Source organism: Sinocyclocheilus anshuiensis, unplaced genomic scaffold, assembly GCF_001515605.1.
Source record: "Sinocyclocheilus anshuiensis isolate Anshui unplaced genomic scaffold, SAMN03320099.WGS_v1.1 scaffold168, whole genome shotgun sequence".
Taxonomy (NCBI): Eukaryota; Metazoa; Chordata; class Actinopteri; order Cypriniformes; family Cyprinidae; genus Sinocyclocheilus; species Sinocyclocheilus anshuiensis.
This window is the reverse complement of record NW_015557060.1, coordinates 100513-118869: the sequence shown is the minus strand read 5'-3', so window position 1 is coordinate 118869 and position 18357 is coordinate 100513. Positions and strand designations below refer to the sequence as shown.

The 18357-nt window shown below is 41.5% G+C and overlaps 1 protein-coding gene across 1 annotated transcript in view; it reads left to right on the top strand.

Annotated features, from left to right (window-relative positions):
• LOC107676473 (UPF0606 protein KIAA1549L-like) overlaps window positions 1-18357 on the top strand; it is a 53081-nt gene that overhangs the window by 7908 nt on the left and 26816 nt on the right. Inside the window, exons 5-10 of the mRNA XM_016471023.1 lie at window positions 688-839; window positions 1398-1569; window positions 3273-3436; window positions 3684-3719; window positions 6209-6399; window positions 10389-10516. Of these exons, the coding sequence (XP_016326509.1) occupies window positions 688-839; window positions 1398-1569; window positions 3273-3436; window positions 3684-3719; window positions 6209-6399; window positions 10389-10516 (843 nt within the window). The remainder of the gene's footprint in view (window positions 1-687; window positions 840-1397; window positions 1570-3272; window positions 3437-3683; window positions 3720-6208; window positions 6400-10388; window positions 10517-18357) is intronic.

The following is an 18357-nucleotide window of genomic DNA, read 5'->3' as shown; positions in this document are numbered from 1 at the left end:
ACGAGGGCTGCCTCCACGAACGTGGTGAAGACACGAGGCGACAGGGACAGCCCGAAGGGGAGGACCTTGTGCTGATATGCTCGCCCCTCGAACGCAAAGCAGAGAAACGGCCTGTGTCGAGGGAGGATCGAAACATAAAAGTACGCGTCCTTCAGGTCGATCGCTGCAAACCAATCGTGCGGACGAACGCATCGGAAAATACGTTTTTGCATTAACATCCTGAACGGGAGCCTGTGAAGAGCTCGGTTCAGAACGCGCAGGTCCAGGATTGGTCGTAACCCACCGCCTTTCTTGGGTACAATGAAGTAGGGGCTGTAAAACCCCGACTTCATATCGGCTGGAGGGACCGGCTCTATTGCATCCTTCGCCAGCAGGACTGCGATTTCCGCTCGCAAGACGGGAGCATCCTTGTTTGGCACAGAGGTGAACCGAATGCCCCTGAACTTGGGAGGACGCCGGGCGAACTGGATCGCATAGCCGAGTCTGATGGTTCTCGTGAGCCAGCGAGACAGTCTGGGGAGCGGAAATTGAAAACTGAGTCAAAGGTCGAGAATTAGTGTATGGATTTGCAGATTTGGTGTGTGTGGTTCTGGTGTTTGAGTGTCAGGTTTCAGAAATTGTGTGACAAGTAAAGATTTTGTGTGTAAACAGTTGAAAAAACTGTAACATCTCTCCACGTCTCTGCAGTGATTCAGGATGTGGAAAACTCCTCTCTAGAAGGACAGTACCACAGTTTTGCTAGTCTGATGGAGGAGCGGTTGGCTGAGCTCTTCATGGTAGCTCACCAGCAAGGTGTCCGCTTCAAGCGGGCAACAACAGTGGGCAGTTACACTGTCCAGGTACGACCTAATAGAATTGAAAGTGCTAATTTAGCAAAGTAATTACGAACAAATAATTCTGTAAAATAGAATTAATTTTAGAAAACATTCACATGCCATAAGAAATGACTCATAGCCTAATTGGACCCAACTTTAGTAATTTCTTACTTTATTAATTAGGTTATGTGAATCTGTTTTCCAGAATTAATGCAACATTTGTATTGTATTGTATTGTATTGTATGCAACTTTGTAACAGTAGGTGGAGTGGGTGGGGTGTAACATGGACATAATTTCTCCTTGAATTTCTGCACAAATCCAATTATAAACCAGCAACAATTGCTTTAAATTTTCACACAGAAACTTATGCTCTACAACTACTTATGTTACCTCAGAAGGGGTTCATGCATGATAGTGATTTCACCCCTGTTGCTCATTTCTAATTAATTAATCTTACAGTGTCACCACACCCCCCAGTCTCCCTCCTGTAGGTTATTTGATGGAAAATATTCAACTTTTAAGGTTTACCAAATGAAAATGTGCCTACAGGAAGTGATCAAGCTGTGTTTCATTGTATTCAGATGGTTAGTATCAGGCGTGTACATGGGCCAAAAAACCCAGCTGAGATGACCTACTACGTCCAGCAAAACGGGACCCCACTGCTTGGCACATCTGCAGCCAAGCTTCTGAACACAGTGGACTCGCAGACCATGGCGCTCACGCTGGGATACTTTGTCCAACTGCAGGCTGAAGGTCAAAATTACTTTCTCTTTCTTCTCTACTTACTAGAATTATATACATTTTTGACCCACTTCGTTTTGTGTCTTAAACTACTATGTACTTAATTTAAATTAATCATCTAATACCATGCACAATTGTGTACATACCTGTATTTTTTACGTTGTACTTATATTTAGAAATACTGAAAAAAAATCAGAATTTATATCTGTAATAATTGATGTAGTTACATCACTTAAATTTCACTGTCTACAGTACCCCTACATCTTAACCAACCCTTAAGCCTAACCAAACCACCAAACCTGTCGATAACCTTAACTGTACACCACTTAAATAGCACTTCAACAAGTGATTTGCAATTCAAAATGAACAATAGGTAGCAGTTATTTATTTATTTATTTTGCATACTGTAAGTAAAATAAAGTACATGTAGTTAAAGACACCTATTATAAAGTGGGACCAAAATTTTACTTACAGGAATGTTACTGTATGCAGAATTACTTAATTTACAAAAGATTCACTTACAAAAATATAGATATGTAACTAAGGATACTTTTTTCTCCAACTGAGACATGCAAAAATGTTATCAAATTATTTGTTGTGGTGATCAGCATTATGATACATATTGTATACTGTTGGCAAAGCTTAATTTAAATCAGAACATTTCATGTGCCTCTATTACACTATTATTGGCTTATGACTCTGTTCAAATACTACATCTTTGGTTTCACTTTGTTTTGATGTTTGCTTTAACACATTCTGTTGACTATAAGTAATGTTGCACCTACATACAGTATTTACTAACTCTCACTAGCGTGTTAGTAAAATATTAGTAGAGTGGTAGGGTTAAGGTTACATTAAGTTTTAAGATTAAGGCTTAATAGTCAGTAGAATGTCTGTTGGGAGACCATCACAATAAAGAGTTAGATATTAAGCAGACAGTCTACTAACACTCTAATGAGAGTTAGTTGACATGTAGGTGCAGGGGCGCCGTAAATGGGGGGAAGGTTAGGATGATTGTAAGGGCCCGACGATGGAGCGCAATTTCTACCAAGGGGAACGCGATCGCGATTTGTACCGAGGGGAACCCCCGGGATGCGATTTACCGAGGGGAAGGCGATCTGTACGGTGGGGGAAGACTGATTAAATGTAAAATTGCTTAAAACAGATAAATGATGATAAATATTCTTGCTTTTATTAAACATCAATTACATTGTTAATGTTAAAAAAATCTAATAAAATAATGATTGTGATATTTATTTAACCTAGATTATAAAAAGTCACTTACAAAATTATTGGGTAACATTTTATTTTGATGGTCCCTTTTGAGCATTCTGTTGACTTTAAGTAACTTTGCACCTACATGTCAACTAACTCTCATTAGAGTAGACTGTCTGCTTAATATCCGCTAACTCTTTATTGTGATGGTGTCCCAACAGACATTCTACTGACTATAAGTAACTTTGCAAGTACATGTCAACTTATTCTAACCCTAACCCTACCAGTCTACTAATACACTACTAACACTCTAGTGAGAGTTAATAGATATGTAGGTGCAATGTTACTTATAGTCAACAGAATGTGTTAAAGGGACCATCAAAATAAAGTGAAACCAATTATTGTTGTACAAACAAAATATTTTTGTCAAAATATTTAAGCAACACAATTTGCATGATAGTTTAATATGTAAAAGATTAACAGTGTTTCCCACCATGCAGCTGTAGTGAAGAATCCACCCAACAACCTGTGGATCATCGCTGCAGTGCTAGCACCCATCGGCGTGGTGACCCTCATCATCATCATCATCACCACGGTGCTGTGTCATAAAAACAAGAGTGATTTCAAAAGCGATCCCATTGGAAACTTCAACCCTCGAGTCAAGGTACGGCAGTGACTGGATAAACATCCTGCTTGACCATTTCCCATAAGGCACCGCTTTGCTCGTTAACTCTCTCATTATAACTCATGCTATTTTGTACACTCAGCATATTTTACAGTGGCTTCATCAACAGTTTTTCTCAAACTCTTACATGCTTTGCTTGCTTTGCCTCTGGGAATACATCCCGAGAGAGTGTATGAGAGCGAGATAGAAATGATTGATGATCTTCATGCTGTTTTCTCTCATTTAGACTGCTTACTGGAGAGACGTGGGTTATTACCCTCAGGTAGTTATTCAGCTCTTCAATCATCTCACCTGCTGCTCTGGACTCCTGATGTGCACACAGTGTTAAGGATGATGTGTAGAGTAGACAGGTCTCAGGGACAAAGTACTAATGATCGTGCACAATTAAAGGGTTAGTTCACCCAAAACAGTCAAATTATTTCGTCATTGACTCACCTGTGTGTCATTCCAAACATGTATGTCTATATTTATTTTGTGGAACATAAAAGGAGATGTTCAGTGAAGTGTGCTGGCTGCTTTTTCCATACAATGAAAGAGAATGGAGACAGGAATGTAGAGTTTCAAAACGAACACTTCATGCTTTCATTGTATGGTAAAGAGCAGCCTTGACATTCTACAAAACATTTAGAAATTCGTACAGATTCTGAATGACATGATATGATATGATATTTACTGAATTGAACAAAATTTTGTGTGAACTATTCCTATGAACATTGTTATGTCAATAGTATTTTTTTTCTAGATTAGGACCTGATTGTATATGTGTGTGTATTTGTGTGTGTTCCTTTGCGTGCTTGTATGCCTAAACAAGCTGAATATTTTAGGAATAAGGTCAGAATTTCTCTGATGATTTAGTTGGAAGTAGGCTAGCGGGACTGTGGAAGGGACAGAAACCTCTTTGTTATAAAAATGCATTTAATACATCAATTGTGTAAAATCATAAAACATCTATCCTCCTCTCTAAAAGAAATGCAGACAGCAGCACTTATTTAAAAATGTCAAATATGTCTTATTTATTAGGTATAATGATCTGACCTGCTTTTTCCCCATATACACCCTCTGGCCTAGTTTATCATTTGCTATGACTGACAAACTACTGCCTGAATTTTGCTTGACCATTATAGAATGCCTCCTTGCCTTCAGTTATACAGTAACTGAGGATTTGCTATTTGCAAAACATGTGCAGTGTATTATAATTATTATTAGAATATATTTGCAGGGCTGCACAGCCATTCTTCACATTAGTTTTCCGGACAGCAGTGCCAGGCCATTGGTTTCAGGATGGCTTACAGTTATGGGTTAAGATCAAAGCCAGTGACAGCAGTGGTTATTGGACACTTTTTGAACCAACACCTTGTCATGGCGTTTTTTTATGTTGAAATAAATATATCTTTATTGATTTGATATTCTAAAACGAACTTAACCGAGATATTACTTGTTTTGTCTATGGCCATCCACCTATTTTGTTCCGGTTTTTTTTTTCTTCAGTGGATTATCCAAATAGTCTATTTTCAGTGAATTTATGTTTCTGTTATTATACATTATTTGACAAATAGATTTTTTTTAATCATCTCCAACTAGTTGTAAAATTAAGAGATGTAATTGTTTAGAATTTGTGACATTTAAGTGTATTAAAAAATATAGACCTTTATATTTTTTCTGTATTTAGATTCTCAGCACATAACTTTAGCAAGGGTAAAATAGTTCTGAGAGCAAAATAAGCTTCAATGACATTAACAGAAAACATCTAGTCAAGTGGCAAACAAGTAAACACTTACTACACATGTAACTTCCCCTGTAAACTATCAACCCCAGAGTGCTGTCCTGGCATTGCTGTCCAGAAGCTGCTGAGACTCAATACAACTTTGGCTGGATAATGTCACAAGAGAATACATTACATTTTGCAGATACTTTGCAGATACATACGATACATTTTGCAGGACTGCTTTGCAACAGAACATAGTAGCATTGTTGCCATATTGTAAAATAACTAGTCTAGAAATGCTGTTGTATATTAGATGATATTTATATATGGCATGACCCCAAAAATGAAAAATCAGAGTCTAAATTAAGGATTAAGAGTGTTAATTTATTCCTGTCAGTCATATCTTAAGGATTTAAATAGCTCATTATCTCATTCATGTGACTTAATTTCTAATTTGTATATTTAAATAAATTCATTAATATCCACTAAATTCCCCCCAGACTACTTAATTAATCAGAATTTGAGTAAAGTCTCATCTTCAAGGCCCTCCATTGCTAAATCTGTTTACCTTCATTAGATCTGAGGATTATATTAACATCTGAACTCTTGAACTTTCCTTGGTCTAATCCAATGCAGTCAGATTGTTCCAGTTATATAAATGAGTTCTTTATTCAAATGAAATTGAATACTTTTGATGGTATCACATAAACCCTATTTTTAGCGATGCATTTTAGCGATGCATTTATTGAACCATTAATGTTCACAAGATGCTAACAAATTTTATTTTAATAGAGCAGTCATGTTTTTGTCAACACATACTGTATACTTTTTTTTTGAATATATGCCTGAAATATATAGTCAAAACATTTGTCCAAAGGAATGCACAACCAGATAATTGTTTTGGTAGTAAAACAAAACAAAACAAAACCCATTTATTTAAATATTTTTGACCAGTTAATTTAGATGTTACCATTTTACAGCGTGGTGTATATAAAAATAACCTTTGTGTCTGTAATCAAATATGTGAATGTTTGCTCATTGCTTAGCATGTTCAGGGGTTTGACTATGCCAAGCAGCACCTGGGTCAGCAGGGTGGTGATGAGGAGACCCTCCCGGTTATCCAGGAGACTATGGTTCTGCCCCACCCCATTCGAGATGCCCCTCTGTCCCTAGATAAACCTGCACGCCAAGATGGATCCACTTCCAAGAAAAGCCTGAACAGTGAGATAAGGAAAAGGTATGTGGGAAGAAACCTGACACTTATGGCATGCTGTAAATACTCAGTATTCATGTCACAGCCCTAACTGTAATGCTGTCATTTGCTGTTATTTGGCACAGGCCCACAAAACTACTTGTCATGGAAGACATAAGCTAGAGTAGATGCTATACAGTGTTCAAGAGAGGGTGAGATTACATTTACATTTAGTCGTTTTGCAGACGCTTTGGGGAATACATAAAGCGATTTAGCGACTTACAATTGGGGAATACATAAAGCGATTCTTCTTAAAGAGGCAAACAGACACAGGAAGTGCTTGTAATACCAAGTTTCAGGCATTTGTTCAATTAATTACAATGGAGATAATGGATATAGTTGGATATAGACTTGTTTGGTAATTGCTTTTAAAATAAAATCAGTGCTCAGGATGTCAGTATGATCTTAACACTGTTAATGAGATCACTGGCCTCTTAAAAAAAATTGTCTGATAGTTAAGGTGACTGACTTTTAATGAATTTCATATGGTCGGATGAGCATACTATAGCTTTCAGTTAGTTTCATTTAGAAGTGTGATATAAATGGATCTTGCTTCAGGCAAAGTGTTCTCAGAGCAGACACTTTGACTTAATAAGTGGATATGTTCTTGATTTAAACCATTTATCTCTGAAAAAGTTGAGATATAATTTCTGGAGAAATGCATTTTTCATTTTCCTGCCTCTGTTCACTGAGGTTCAGCTGAATGATATGTAAATCACAATCTACACTATTGATCAAAAGTTTGGATAATATTTGGATAATATATAATAAGATTTTTTTTTAAAGAAGTCGTTTATGCTCACCAAGGGTGCATAGAACTGTTTAAATTGCAGACGCTTTGGGGAATACATAAAGCGATTTAGCGACTTACAATTGGGGAATACATAAAGCGATTCTTCTTAAAGAGGCAAACAGACACAGGAAGTGCTTGTAATACCAAGTTTCAGGCATTTGTTCAATTAATTACAATGGAGATAATGGATATAGTTGGATATAGACTTGTTTGGTAATTGCTTTTAAAATAAAATCAGTGCTCAGGATGTCAGTATGATCTTAACACTGTTAATGAGATCACTGGCCTCTTAAAAAAAATTGTCTGATAGTTAAGGTGACTGACTTTTAATGAATTTCATATGGTCGGATGAGCATACTATAGCTTTCAGTTAGTTTCATTTAGAAGTGTGATATAAATGGATCTTGCTTCAGGCAAAGTGTTCTCAGAGCAGACACTTTGACTTAATAAGTGGATATGTTCTTGATTTAAACCATTTATCTCTGAAAAAGTTGAGATATAATTTCTGGAGAAATGCATTTTTCATTTTCCTGCCTCTGTTCACTGAGGTTCAGCTGAATGATATGTAAATCACAATCTACACTATTGATCAAAAGTTTGGATAATATTTGGATAATATATAATAAGATTTTTTTTTCTTATTCTTATTAATATATAATAAGTCGTTTATGCTCACCAAGGGTGCATAGAACTGTTTAAAAGAACAGTTTTCGATTTGATTATATTCTAAATGTAATTTATTCATATGATGCAAATGTGAATTTTCAGCAGCCATTACTCCAATTTTCAGTGTCACTTGATCCTTCAGAAATAATTCTAATATGCAAATTTGGTGTTTAGGAAATATGTGTTCCCTATCGATACTTCACTCGTACTGCGTCTGTTTAAGACGCTTGGGGAAAACTCATTTTTCTCCGATGACTGAAGCCTTTCAATAATGCAGTGTAACTGCACGGCCATTGGTTCGTGCAGTGAATAAAAAAAGGAACCAATTTACCTATGGCGGTAAAGCCCGCCAAAGCCCGCCAGAATGGGCGGGGTCCTCTGGCTATATAAGTGGCACATCGCCATAGGATCCTCAGATTATTCTCCTTCGGCGACGACTACTAGATCTTCGCTCTACGAGACTACGAAGCCTTCGCCGTGATCAAGCTTCACAGCGGATTGAGAGACCCCTTCCTGCTCGGCCATTCTCTCCGCTTCACGCCGCCATGCACTGCAGCAGTGACGGTCTCCAGTTCCCTGCCGCTATCCGGCGATATAAAAGAACAAATTTCAAAGAGCAAATTTTCGGCGTTGTTTCAAATGCCGCGCCGTTACTGTCGTTCGTGCAGGGCCCCCCTGCACGCCGTTGATGGTCACGGTGAGTGTGTTTCATGCTTGGGTGCCGCCCACGCTGAAGCAGCACTCATTGAGATGGAATGTTCTCATTGTGAGGATATGAGTCTCGCCTCTCTGCGTTCGCAGAAATCTTTCTTTTCAGAGAGCGACTCCGCAACCTCGCTCCCTCCCGCTTTCTTCCTCCCAGGCAGGCTTTGGCGGGCTTTACCGCCATAGGCTCATGCAGCTCCGCTGCCGAGCCATTGGTTAATTTTTTTTATTCATTGCACGAACCAATGGCCATGCAGTTACACTGCGTTATTGAAAGGCTTCAGTCATCGGAGAAAAAGAGTTTTCCCCAAGCGTCTTAAAGTACTCGTTCCGTATCTCAGGGAACCGAGGTTACGTTAGTAACCGAGTACGTTATTATCAACTAATTAAGTTTTTGCTTATTAATATATTTGTTGGAACCGTTATACATTTATACTACCATTCAAACGTTTGGGGTAATATTATATTTTCACAATATGATGTTTTTACAGTATTTTGATAAAATAATTTCAGTTTTGGTTTGTATAAGAGACTTGGCAAATGGTAGCAACACTTAGCTAAGTGCTAAAGCATGCTATTAATGCAGTGAAAAAGGAATTTACTGTAACTCAGGAATGCAGTGTCCAATCTGCCCGAAACTTAACATGGTTGATGATAGTCCTGGCCCTATCATCAAACACATCTACATGCAAATATTCAGTTACAGTCATAGCGCCACCTACTGTAAAACTACACAGTAAATTATGCCATTGTGTGCTAAACATGTTAGAAACATGCTCAAAGATGCTAGCAACACTTGGCTAAGTGCTAAAGCATGCTATTAACTCCATCAAACATGAAGTTGTTGTAACTCATGCATACAATGTCCAATCTGCCTCAAACTTCACATGTTTGATTAGAGTCCTGGCCTGAACACATCTAAAGGCCAATATTCAGTTATAAGTATAGCGCCACCTACTGGCAACAGGAAATTACTTTTTTTACACTAACTTAAACATGCAATGTCCGATCTGCACCAAACATCACATGTTTGGTAAGAATACTGGCCTGAAGACATCTACACGTCAATGTTTATTTATGATCATAGCGCCACCTGTTGGCAACAGGATATGTCATGCTTTACACTAACTCAAACATACCATGTTCAATCTGCACCAGACTTCACATGTTTGATAAAGATCCTGGCCTGAATACATCTACATGCCAACATTGAGTTATAATTATAGCGCCACCAGCTGGCAGCAGGACGTTTGGCACATATAAATGACTTTGACATATTCCTCCTATATTTACCACTTTAAATGCATATTGCCCACCATTTGCTGTTTTCCGAAAGCCACCGGATGGCGGTGAGCCCGGGTGCTGGGTGTATATATATATATATATATATATATGTGTATAATAAATAACAAAGAGGGAATCTGAGAGCAATAATAGCATACAATATATTCAAAAATGCATGTATCTTTTTTTCTATCTCTATAGCATTTCCATAATATGTTTTGTACAATATGTAATTGTATGTGCTTTATTGTAGTACTAAAATATCAAAACTAAATGTATTAGATATTAAGAATGTCTGAATGAACTTATAAAATCTTCACAATCAAGACCAATCAATACTCTAGTTTGAGCACCACAGTGCTTTGGTAAAAGTATATGTATCTGTTTGACTGTGTGTCCTTGCATTTATATGTACTGTATGTGTAAGAGATGAGGATGCAGACAAAGAAAATGACATAACCATCCTCTCATTTCACACATGCACCGACTCACCGCTGCTCCTTGTTGCTATGGTTACTTGGAGTAGGTTGCCGAGTGAGGATGGTTCCGTCATCAGCAGCGAATCAGTGAAAGAGGTCTCAGGAAAGGGCTTGAGTGTGCAAAAAGCCACAGCACAGCAGAAACTCACGAAGGAAGAGACGAGGAAGAGTAATGGTGAGAAATGCCTCCACAGTTTCAGCACTTTCGCACTTGTGCCGGCAGGCCACAAGACATCCATGAAATGAAAGCTCTTTTTCCAAAATGTCCTATTCTCATAAAGAAAATACAATCACTCTTTTCCAAAAGCCTAATGAGCTGCCTCCATAAACATTTGAAGGGAGTTGTGCTCTTGACAAATTAAGGTAGGATTCCAAAATGTAGGAATAATTGTGCTAACTCTCCAAAAATACTCAAAATTAATTAATTAATTAATTAATTTTATTAATTGTATTTATTTATTCATTTATTGGGGGGCATCTACAATGTCCACTGTAGAGCGTGTAGTCCCACAATGCATTGCACCAAGCTCTTTGGAAATAATAAATCCTTGATGGTGGGCAAAGTGAACAAATGTTGATTTAAAAATATACACTTTTCCAATGTAAATCTGGTGAAAAATGGAAATGCAGTACGCCCTAATTCAGATTAATAGGGACAAAAATCTGTTTGCCCCACTTGTTTTTACATTACCTTACATAAACCTTATGGAACAATCCATCCACATCAACAACGTGTGTATATCAGTCTGCATCAGTTCAGCAACAAATAAATCACATTGTGAACACATCTGTTCATCTTTAACAGGTGCAGGGGGATGTGTGGAGCAGTGTACCAAATTAGTTGGAGTATAAATCTTTTAGTTTAAACATGCTCATATGTATAGCCTGCAAGTCTTTCTGTTGTGTTTATTTTGAGAATCGACATGGCTTTCTTTTCTTCTCCTGATTTTCTCCTCAGCTCGCAGCATTCTAAATCAACATTCAAACACATTAAATGCAACAAAGTAATTTTAAGATAACGTGTGTGTACTTGGAGCCTGCCAATCAACATTAGAGCACCACCCTCAGGCTAAATTACGCAAACACACTAGGCATTCCCAAAAGCTATATGTGCAGCTTACAAGTGGTTAATCATAATTATGTATTAATTATATAGCTTAAGCGGACCCACTTTATATGAAGTGTCTTAAACTACTATGCACTGACATTTAAATAAATCATTTGATAAAATGAACTTATTGTGTGCGTACGTGTTTTTACATTGGGCACACATTCTAAAATACCTGCAAGTAATTACATCTGCAGTTAGTTTCTGTGATTACATAATCACACTACATTTACTCTTTAACCCACCCTTAAACTAACCAAACCATTAAACCTGTCCCTAACTTTAATCTTATTGCACCTCAATAACAGTAAAATGCTTTGCAGTACAACATGAACACAATAAGTACATTGTACCAAACAAACAGCAAGTATAGTAGTGAAAGACACCTAATATAAAGTGGGACCGTAATCTAGCTCTGTGACCCAGAATATGCTCTACCTAAATTTATAGTCAGGAGCCGCTTCTAATTATATGCATTGTTTTAGCATAACTTAGCAATTTAACAAAACACACACAAGTGATATTTACTTTTACACATTAAATCAAATATTTATTGTCGGCGAACTCTGCAAACTCTTTACTGACACTGTTAATTTCATATCAAATTACGACCAGAAGTATAATGTACAAAATTGCTAAAATAACATTGTCAATAACATATTGACTGGCATCTTCTATGTGTTTCCTTACGGAGTCAGTTATGTTACCAGTTGTTCCTTTCTTACACTGAGGGACAATATAAAATGTATTCACGGTATTCAAAATATATAAGAAGTATAATAAGTCCCCACTAGCTTTTAAGTCAGTGTGAGTTTGGGTGCAATGTGAGGTTGTATGGTGTCTTCCTGCATTGAAAATGAGTTTTTAACTAAGGCCCTTTTTACCAGATGACCATTCTCAGAAGGAAAATCATGAATATGATTATGAATATGAATGAAACCCTCTCTTCTGACATAATCCGTTCTGTCACTGTGGCTACCAGCATCGCTGAGGAGCAACAGGGTCATACGCACATTTTTGCAGACACATGCATCCCAAAAGGCATACTGACAGACGGAAATAAAGGCACACCCATTGAAACCTAACTTAAATATTTTATAACCTTGTGCTTGGCAGAGCTCATACTGGTCTGGATAACAGACTTGCCAATATACAACCCACAACACCACATACACATGTAAATAAGCACGTCCCTCACAATAACAAGTCTGTCTCGGGTTACTTGACTGTAACCCTGTTCCCTGAAAAAGCGGGAACGAGATGCTGTGTTTCAATAACGCTAATGAGAACATTCTTTGTTCAACTGGTTGTGAAGCATGTGTGTCAAACACGCCAAGAATTGGCTTAAATAACCTTGGCAGGTGACGTCATTTGATTACGTGCACCTGAGGGTTATAAATAGACGTGAAACAGACACATCTTCAGGTTACACCTTTGTCTGAAGAGATGTCCAGGCACGCCTACAGTGCGGCATTGAGGCGCAGCATCTCGTTCCCACTTTTTCAGGGAACAGGGTTACAGTCAAGTAACCCGAGACATTCCCTATCAAAAGCTACTCTCGATGCTGCATTTCAGTAACGCTAATTGGAATGAGAATACCAACGCCGCCGCACTGGAAGTGTCTGGACCCCCCAAGGTTGTGTAGTCTGTGTTTACAAACATTGAAGAGGTCTCAGACATGACTCTGGGATGTTGACTCAAGGACATGCAAGCCCGGAGTAGCATGGACATCCAAACTATCGAAGCTGACAAATGTGTGCAGAGAGGACCAGCCTGCCGCACCTCACGCTTGCTGCAAGGGGACAACTCTTGTTAGAGCCTTAGTATAGGATGCAACCCACCTGGTTGAATGGGCCCTAACTCCTAGAGGTGAAGCTTGACCGTGTGCCTCGTAGGCTAGGGCAATAGCGTCTCTCACCCAATGGCATAGCATATGAAAAGCTGCTCTGACTTAAGCCACTGGCTAGTGCGGTGGATGTAAATCTGAAGAGCATGTCCTGGACACAATAAGTGAAGTCCTTCCTGCTCCAGTGTCATGAATGGCGGAGGGCAAAAGGCTTTAACAACGATCAGATGCACGGTCTCCTCTGGGGATTGGCCCTTAGATGAAATCCCCTGGCTCTGAGCCACAACCGCAATGGTCTCATGTCCAGGATGCAGGATGCCCAAAGGTTTCCCATAGATGCAGACCTAGACCTAGCACTTTCCGAAAGTAATGTACATTAACTTTCTGGCCTAGCCTGAAATACTTCAGGGTGTTTAGAATGGATTCGACATATGCAGGATACAGCTGTGCCCGCATTGCGATCGAATCCCATACAACCCCTAAATGCATTGTCCCTAGGGGCAAAAAAGAAAACGCTTTCCTTGGCATTGAGTCTCAACCCCAGAGACTTTAGATGAGCAAGGACAACATGTGACAACATGCGTCCCAATGTTGAAGCGCAAACTCTTTTGACTGGGCTAAATCAGCCAATCGCTGATGCAAATGCTGCATCCATTTATTTTGTTTATGTGCGGGGTGACAAGGCTTGGCCGGATGGAAGCACACAATACTGGTAAGCTTTGCCCACGAAAGTGAACCACAGGAACTCCCTGCATTGTGGCAAAATTTCTAGATGAAAGTATGCGTCAATTCTCACCAACCAATACCCTGATTAGATCTGAAAGAACAATCATTGATTGCCAGCATTTAGAAAGCGGTTCAGTCCACGAGGATCTAAAATTGGACGCAACCCCCCGGCATTTCTGGGAACCAGAAAATATTGGCTGTAGCAGCCTGACTCTCTGTCTGGGGAGGGAAGATGTTCTACGACCTCCTTGTCCAGCAGAATTTGCAGTTCCTGTGTCATCAAATATGCTTGTTTCGGTTTCACGGTAGTGGAGACCACGCTGTTGAAACGTGGAGGACAATACACAAACCGTATCCTGTAGCCCTTTCTACAGTCCTTACAACCCAAGAAGAGATTATTTGGCAGTAGCTTGCACACTGCCAACTTCTCTGAAAGGGACACTAATTGTGACACTTCGTTTTTCTGGGGGGAATGTTAAATGTTTGGTGTCCTGAAACATGGCAGGCACAACCGAACATGTAACATTTATCTGGAGACCGCTGCTCCCCGAAACACCGGTGGTGGCGGAGGTTGTACAGCGATCCCCTAAGGGTGCCAGGAAGAAGCCCCTACTCTTCTGTTGGAATTTTCCGTGGCCCTCTCCGAGGGGACACAGCCTTTGTCCTGGACACAGCCTCAGGACCTCTCTTTGGTCGTTATGACCGTCCTTATGTCCGGCTTCATCTCTGGCTGTTAAGTGCTAAGAGCTTCTCCCCAGTCTTTACGAGGGGCGCACAACTCGCCACACTTACTCTTTGAGCCTCTTGCCTCAGAGGACCTGGACCGGGTCGGGACTGAATGGCCGACAGCCCTGACACTTGAGCACAGTGAGGGAGAAACTTGTTGGAAGCCTCCTCCCGGCGCTCAGATCTTTAAGAAGATCAGCCTGATATGCCTGCAGAACCCCCATGGTGTGCAGGGCAGCAACAGTCTGACCCACTGCATGAAACGCTTTCCCTCCAAGTGTAGATGTTGTTCCACATGGCTTGGTAGGGAGCGTTGGCTCTTTTATTTTTTATATATTTTTTAAGAGCGATGATGCTCCTCTAGGGGAGAGATAGCCCGCTAGCATCTCTTTCGCCTAGTGCATCATAATGTATCCGTGTGCTTTTGAATCCACGATAGTCAAAGAAATAGTCGACAGCTGCAGTGTTCTCTGCCCGATCCGAAGAAGTGCCTGCTTCGGAGGCGGGTGTGAGAACCTTACGATCTGGCGAGAACACGAGAGAGAGGGGAACACCTGCTTCTTAATCATCAGCCAGATCAAAGCGCGAGCTTAATGAGCGCGCAGCGACTCGTTCCTCGTGAGAGAAAACGAGCCTAATGCAAAGCACGTGGATAGGAAGTGAACCGCGGTGCTCAGATCTGCCGCCCTGGAACGTGAGAGCAGCATGCTTTTCTCCCAAACACTCCAAACAATACTCATGCGAGTTCTCTTCAGAGATCGGCCATGAAGAGCGAGGCACACATCTCTTACAGATTCACTCGACAAGAATAGAAAGTTGTTTAAACTTTCACTTTCAACGTGCTTTCTTTTGAATGATACTGCTTTCAGCAGCGTGACACACACACACACACTCCCTCACACACACACACGCACACACACACACACACACACACACACACAGACAATGCAGTCTCTGAAGACAAAGAAACCGGAAGATGTGTCTGTTTCACGTCTATTTATAACTCTCAGGTGCACGTAATCAAATGACGTCACCTGCCGAGGTTATTTAAGCCATTTCTTGGCGTGTTTGACGGCTGATGGTTCATCATTTGCTGACCCTAAAAAAAAAAACAATGTACATATTTTTAATTTTTGGGTGACATTAAATAACCTAAATTATTGTTGAGGTAAATGTACTCGGTTACTATCGTAACCTCGGTTCCCTGAGATACGGAACGAGTTACTGCGTCTTGTCTTAAGATGCTATGGGAAAAAGCCTTTTTTCTCCTGAACTGAAGCCTTTTTTCAATCACGCAGTGAAACTGCACAGCCATTGGTTCATGCAGTGTATTAAAAAGGAACCAATGGCTCGGCAGCGGAGCTGCACGTGCCTATGGCGAAGAAGCCCGCCAAAGCCCGCCAGAATGGTGCGGGGCATCTGGCTATATAAGCGGGCGATCGCCACAGGATTCTCAGGTTACTTAGACTGAAGCGACGACTGAGTCGTGCAGCTACATAGCACGGCTAGCAACACAGTACTCATTCCATATCTCAGGGAACCGAGGTTACGATAGTAACCGAGTACGTTCCCTTTCGATACTACACTCGTACTGCATCTTGTCTTAAGACGCTATGGGAACATAGTACAATCACGCCGTGCTAATGTAGTGAAACGACTAAAAGTATCAAACTTCCATAAGCAACCAATGCCCATAGAGAAGTTAATAACAACCTAAGGCTAAGACGGGCTGAACTTTCTGAGGTCGGTGTGACCTGCCTGGTTAATCGTTCCAGAGTACTCATGTAACTTCAACACCCAGAGGTCGAGAGTTAACAGGTGAACTAATGCCAGAGAGCTTGAGCGTGATACGGCCAAGGGTTCTCTGCCAGAGTTGTTTACGCAGCACGTGTCTCTTCAAGCGGAAAGGACCCTGGCCTGCAAGGCCGGGACTTCCAGGTTATAAAACCTTGCGAATGTGGACGGCGAGGCCCAGCCGGCCACTTCACTAATATCCGCGATGGACACACCACTGGACCATGCCATACCTTTGGTGCGGTTACCGAAGCTGACAAAGAGCTGTTCCAACCGCCTATAAGGGGCAGAACGCTCAATGTAGATTCTCAGAGCTCTGACGGGGCAGAACAGAGATAACTCTCTGTCCTCTTCAGAGGGAGGAAACGCGGAGAGCATAATGACCAGTGCTCTGAATGGAGTGGAGAGCACCTTAGGTACATAACCGTGCCTTGGTTTCAGGACGACTTTAGAGTCGTTAGGCCCGAATTCCAGGCAGGCAGGCTGACGGAGAGCGCCTGCAGGTCCCTTATTCGCTTTACTGATTGATGCCAGTGCCAGAAGCAGAGCAGTCTTCAGCAACAGCGACCGAATGTTGGCAGACTGTAGCGGCTCGAAAGCAGGGCCCTTCAGAGCCCTCAGCACAGTGGGCAGATCCCATGAAGGGACGGTAGGGGGCCGAGGCGGATTCAGCCTCCTGGCACCCCTTAAGAAGAGGATAACCGTGCTGTTTCTGCCCACCGATTGGCCCGCAATAGGGGCATGAGAAGCCGCTATAGCCGCCACATAGACTTTGAGCGCAGATGGGGAGCATCCCTTATCCAGCAGCTCTTGCAGAAATTACAAAACCTCTGTCAAATTGGAAGTATGAGGGTCTTTGCTGCGGTTTAGACACCAAGCTGAGAAAAAAAGACCACTTTAAGGCGTAGAGGCGTCTCGTAGACGGGGCTCTAGCCTCTGAAATTGTGTTTAAGGCTCGCTCTGGGAGGCTCGAAGGCTCCCGTCGAGCATCCAGAGCTGCAGGCCCCACTCAGCGGAACGGGCCAAAGGGCCGCTACCAACAGCTGAGTTAGCTCTGATAGCCACAGCTGGTTAATCCAAAGGGGGGCCATCAGGAGAACCTTGTGTTTTTGTTCCCTTGCTCGCCTGATTACCTGTGGGATCGGGGCGATCGGGTGAAAGCATAAAGAAAGAGGTTGGGCCAATCGTGGGTCGACGCGTCCCTGGTCTTTGAGAAATAGATTGGGTGGTGAGAGTTGTCTTTTGAGGAGAAGAGGTCTACCTCGGCCTCGCCGAAGATCTCCCAGATCCTCTGAACCGTCTGCGGATGGAGCGTCCACTCCCCTGAGGGGACATTGCTCCTTGATAACATGTCCGCTCCTTGGTTCAATTTGCCCGGTATGTGCACTGCTCTCAGCGAGGGCAGGTTGAGTTGAGCCCATTCCAGGAGGCGCTCTACCAGAGTGAAGAGACGCTTCGAGGAGAGGCCTCCCTGGCGATTTATGTAGGACACCAAAGACATGTTGTCCAATCGGATTAGCACATGGTGCCCCTTTAGGACTGGCAGGAAGAACTGACAGGCTCGACATACTGCTAGCATTTCCAGGCAGTTGATGTGGAAGCCTTTTTCCGCCTTCGACCAGTGGCCGAAAGTCGGTATGCCCTCGCACAGCATCCCCCAACCTGAGTTGGAGGCGTCTGTCGTGTCAACTGTCCTTCTGCAAACCATCCCTATGGCCACGCCCTGTTCCTTCCAGAGAGAGTTCTTCCAGGGGGCCAGGGCTATTACACAGGCCTGACTCACCCTGATCTGCAGGCGTCCGTGACGCCACGCATG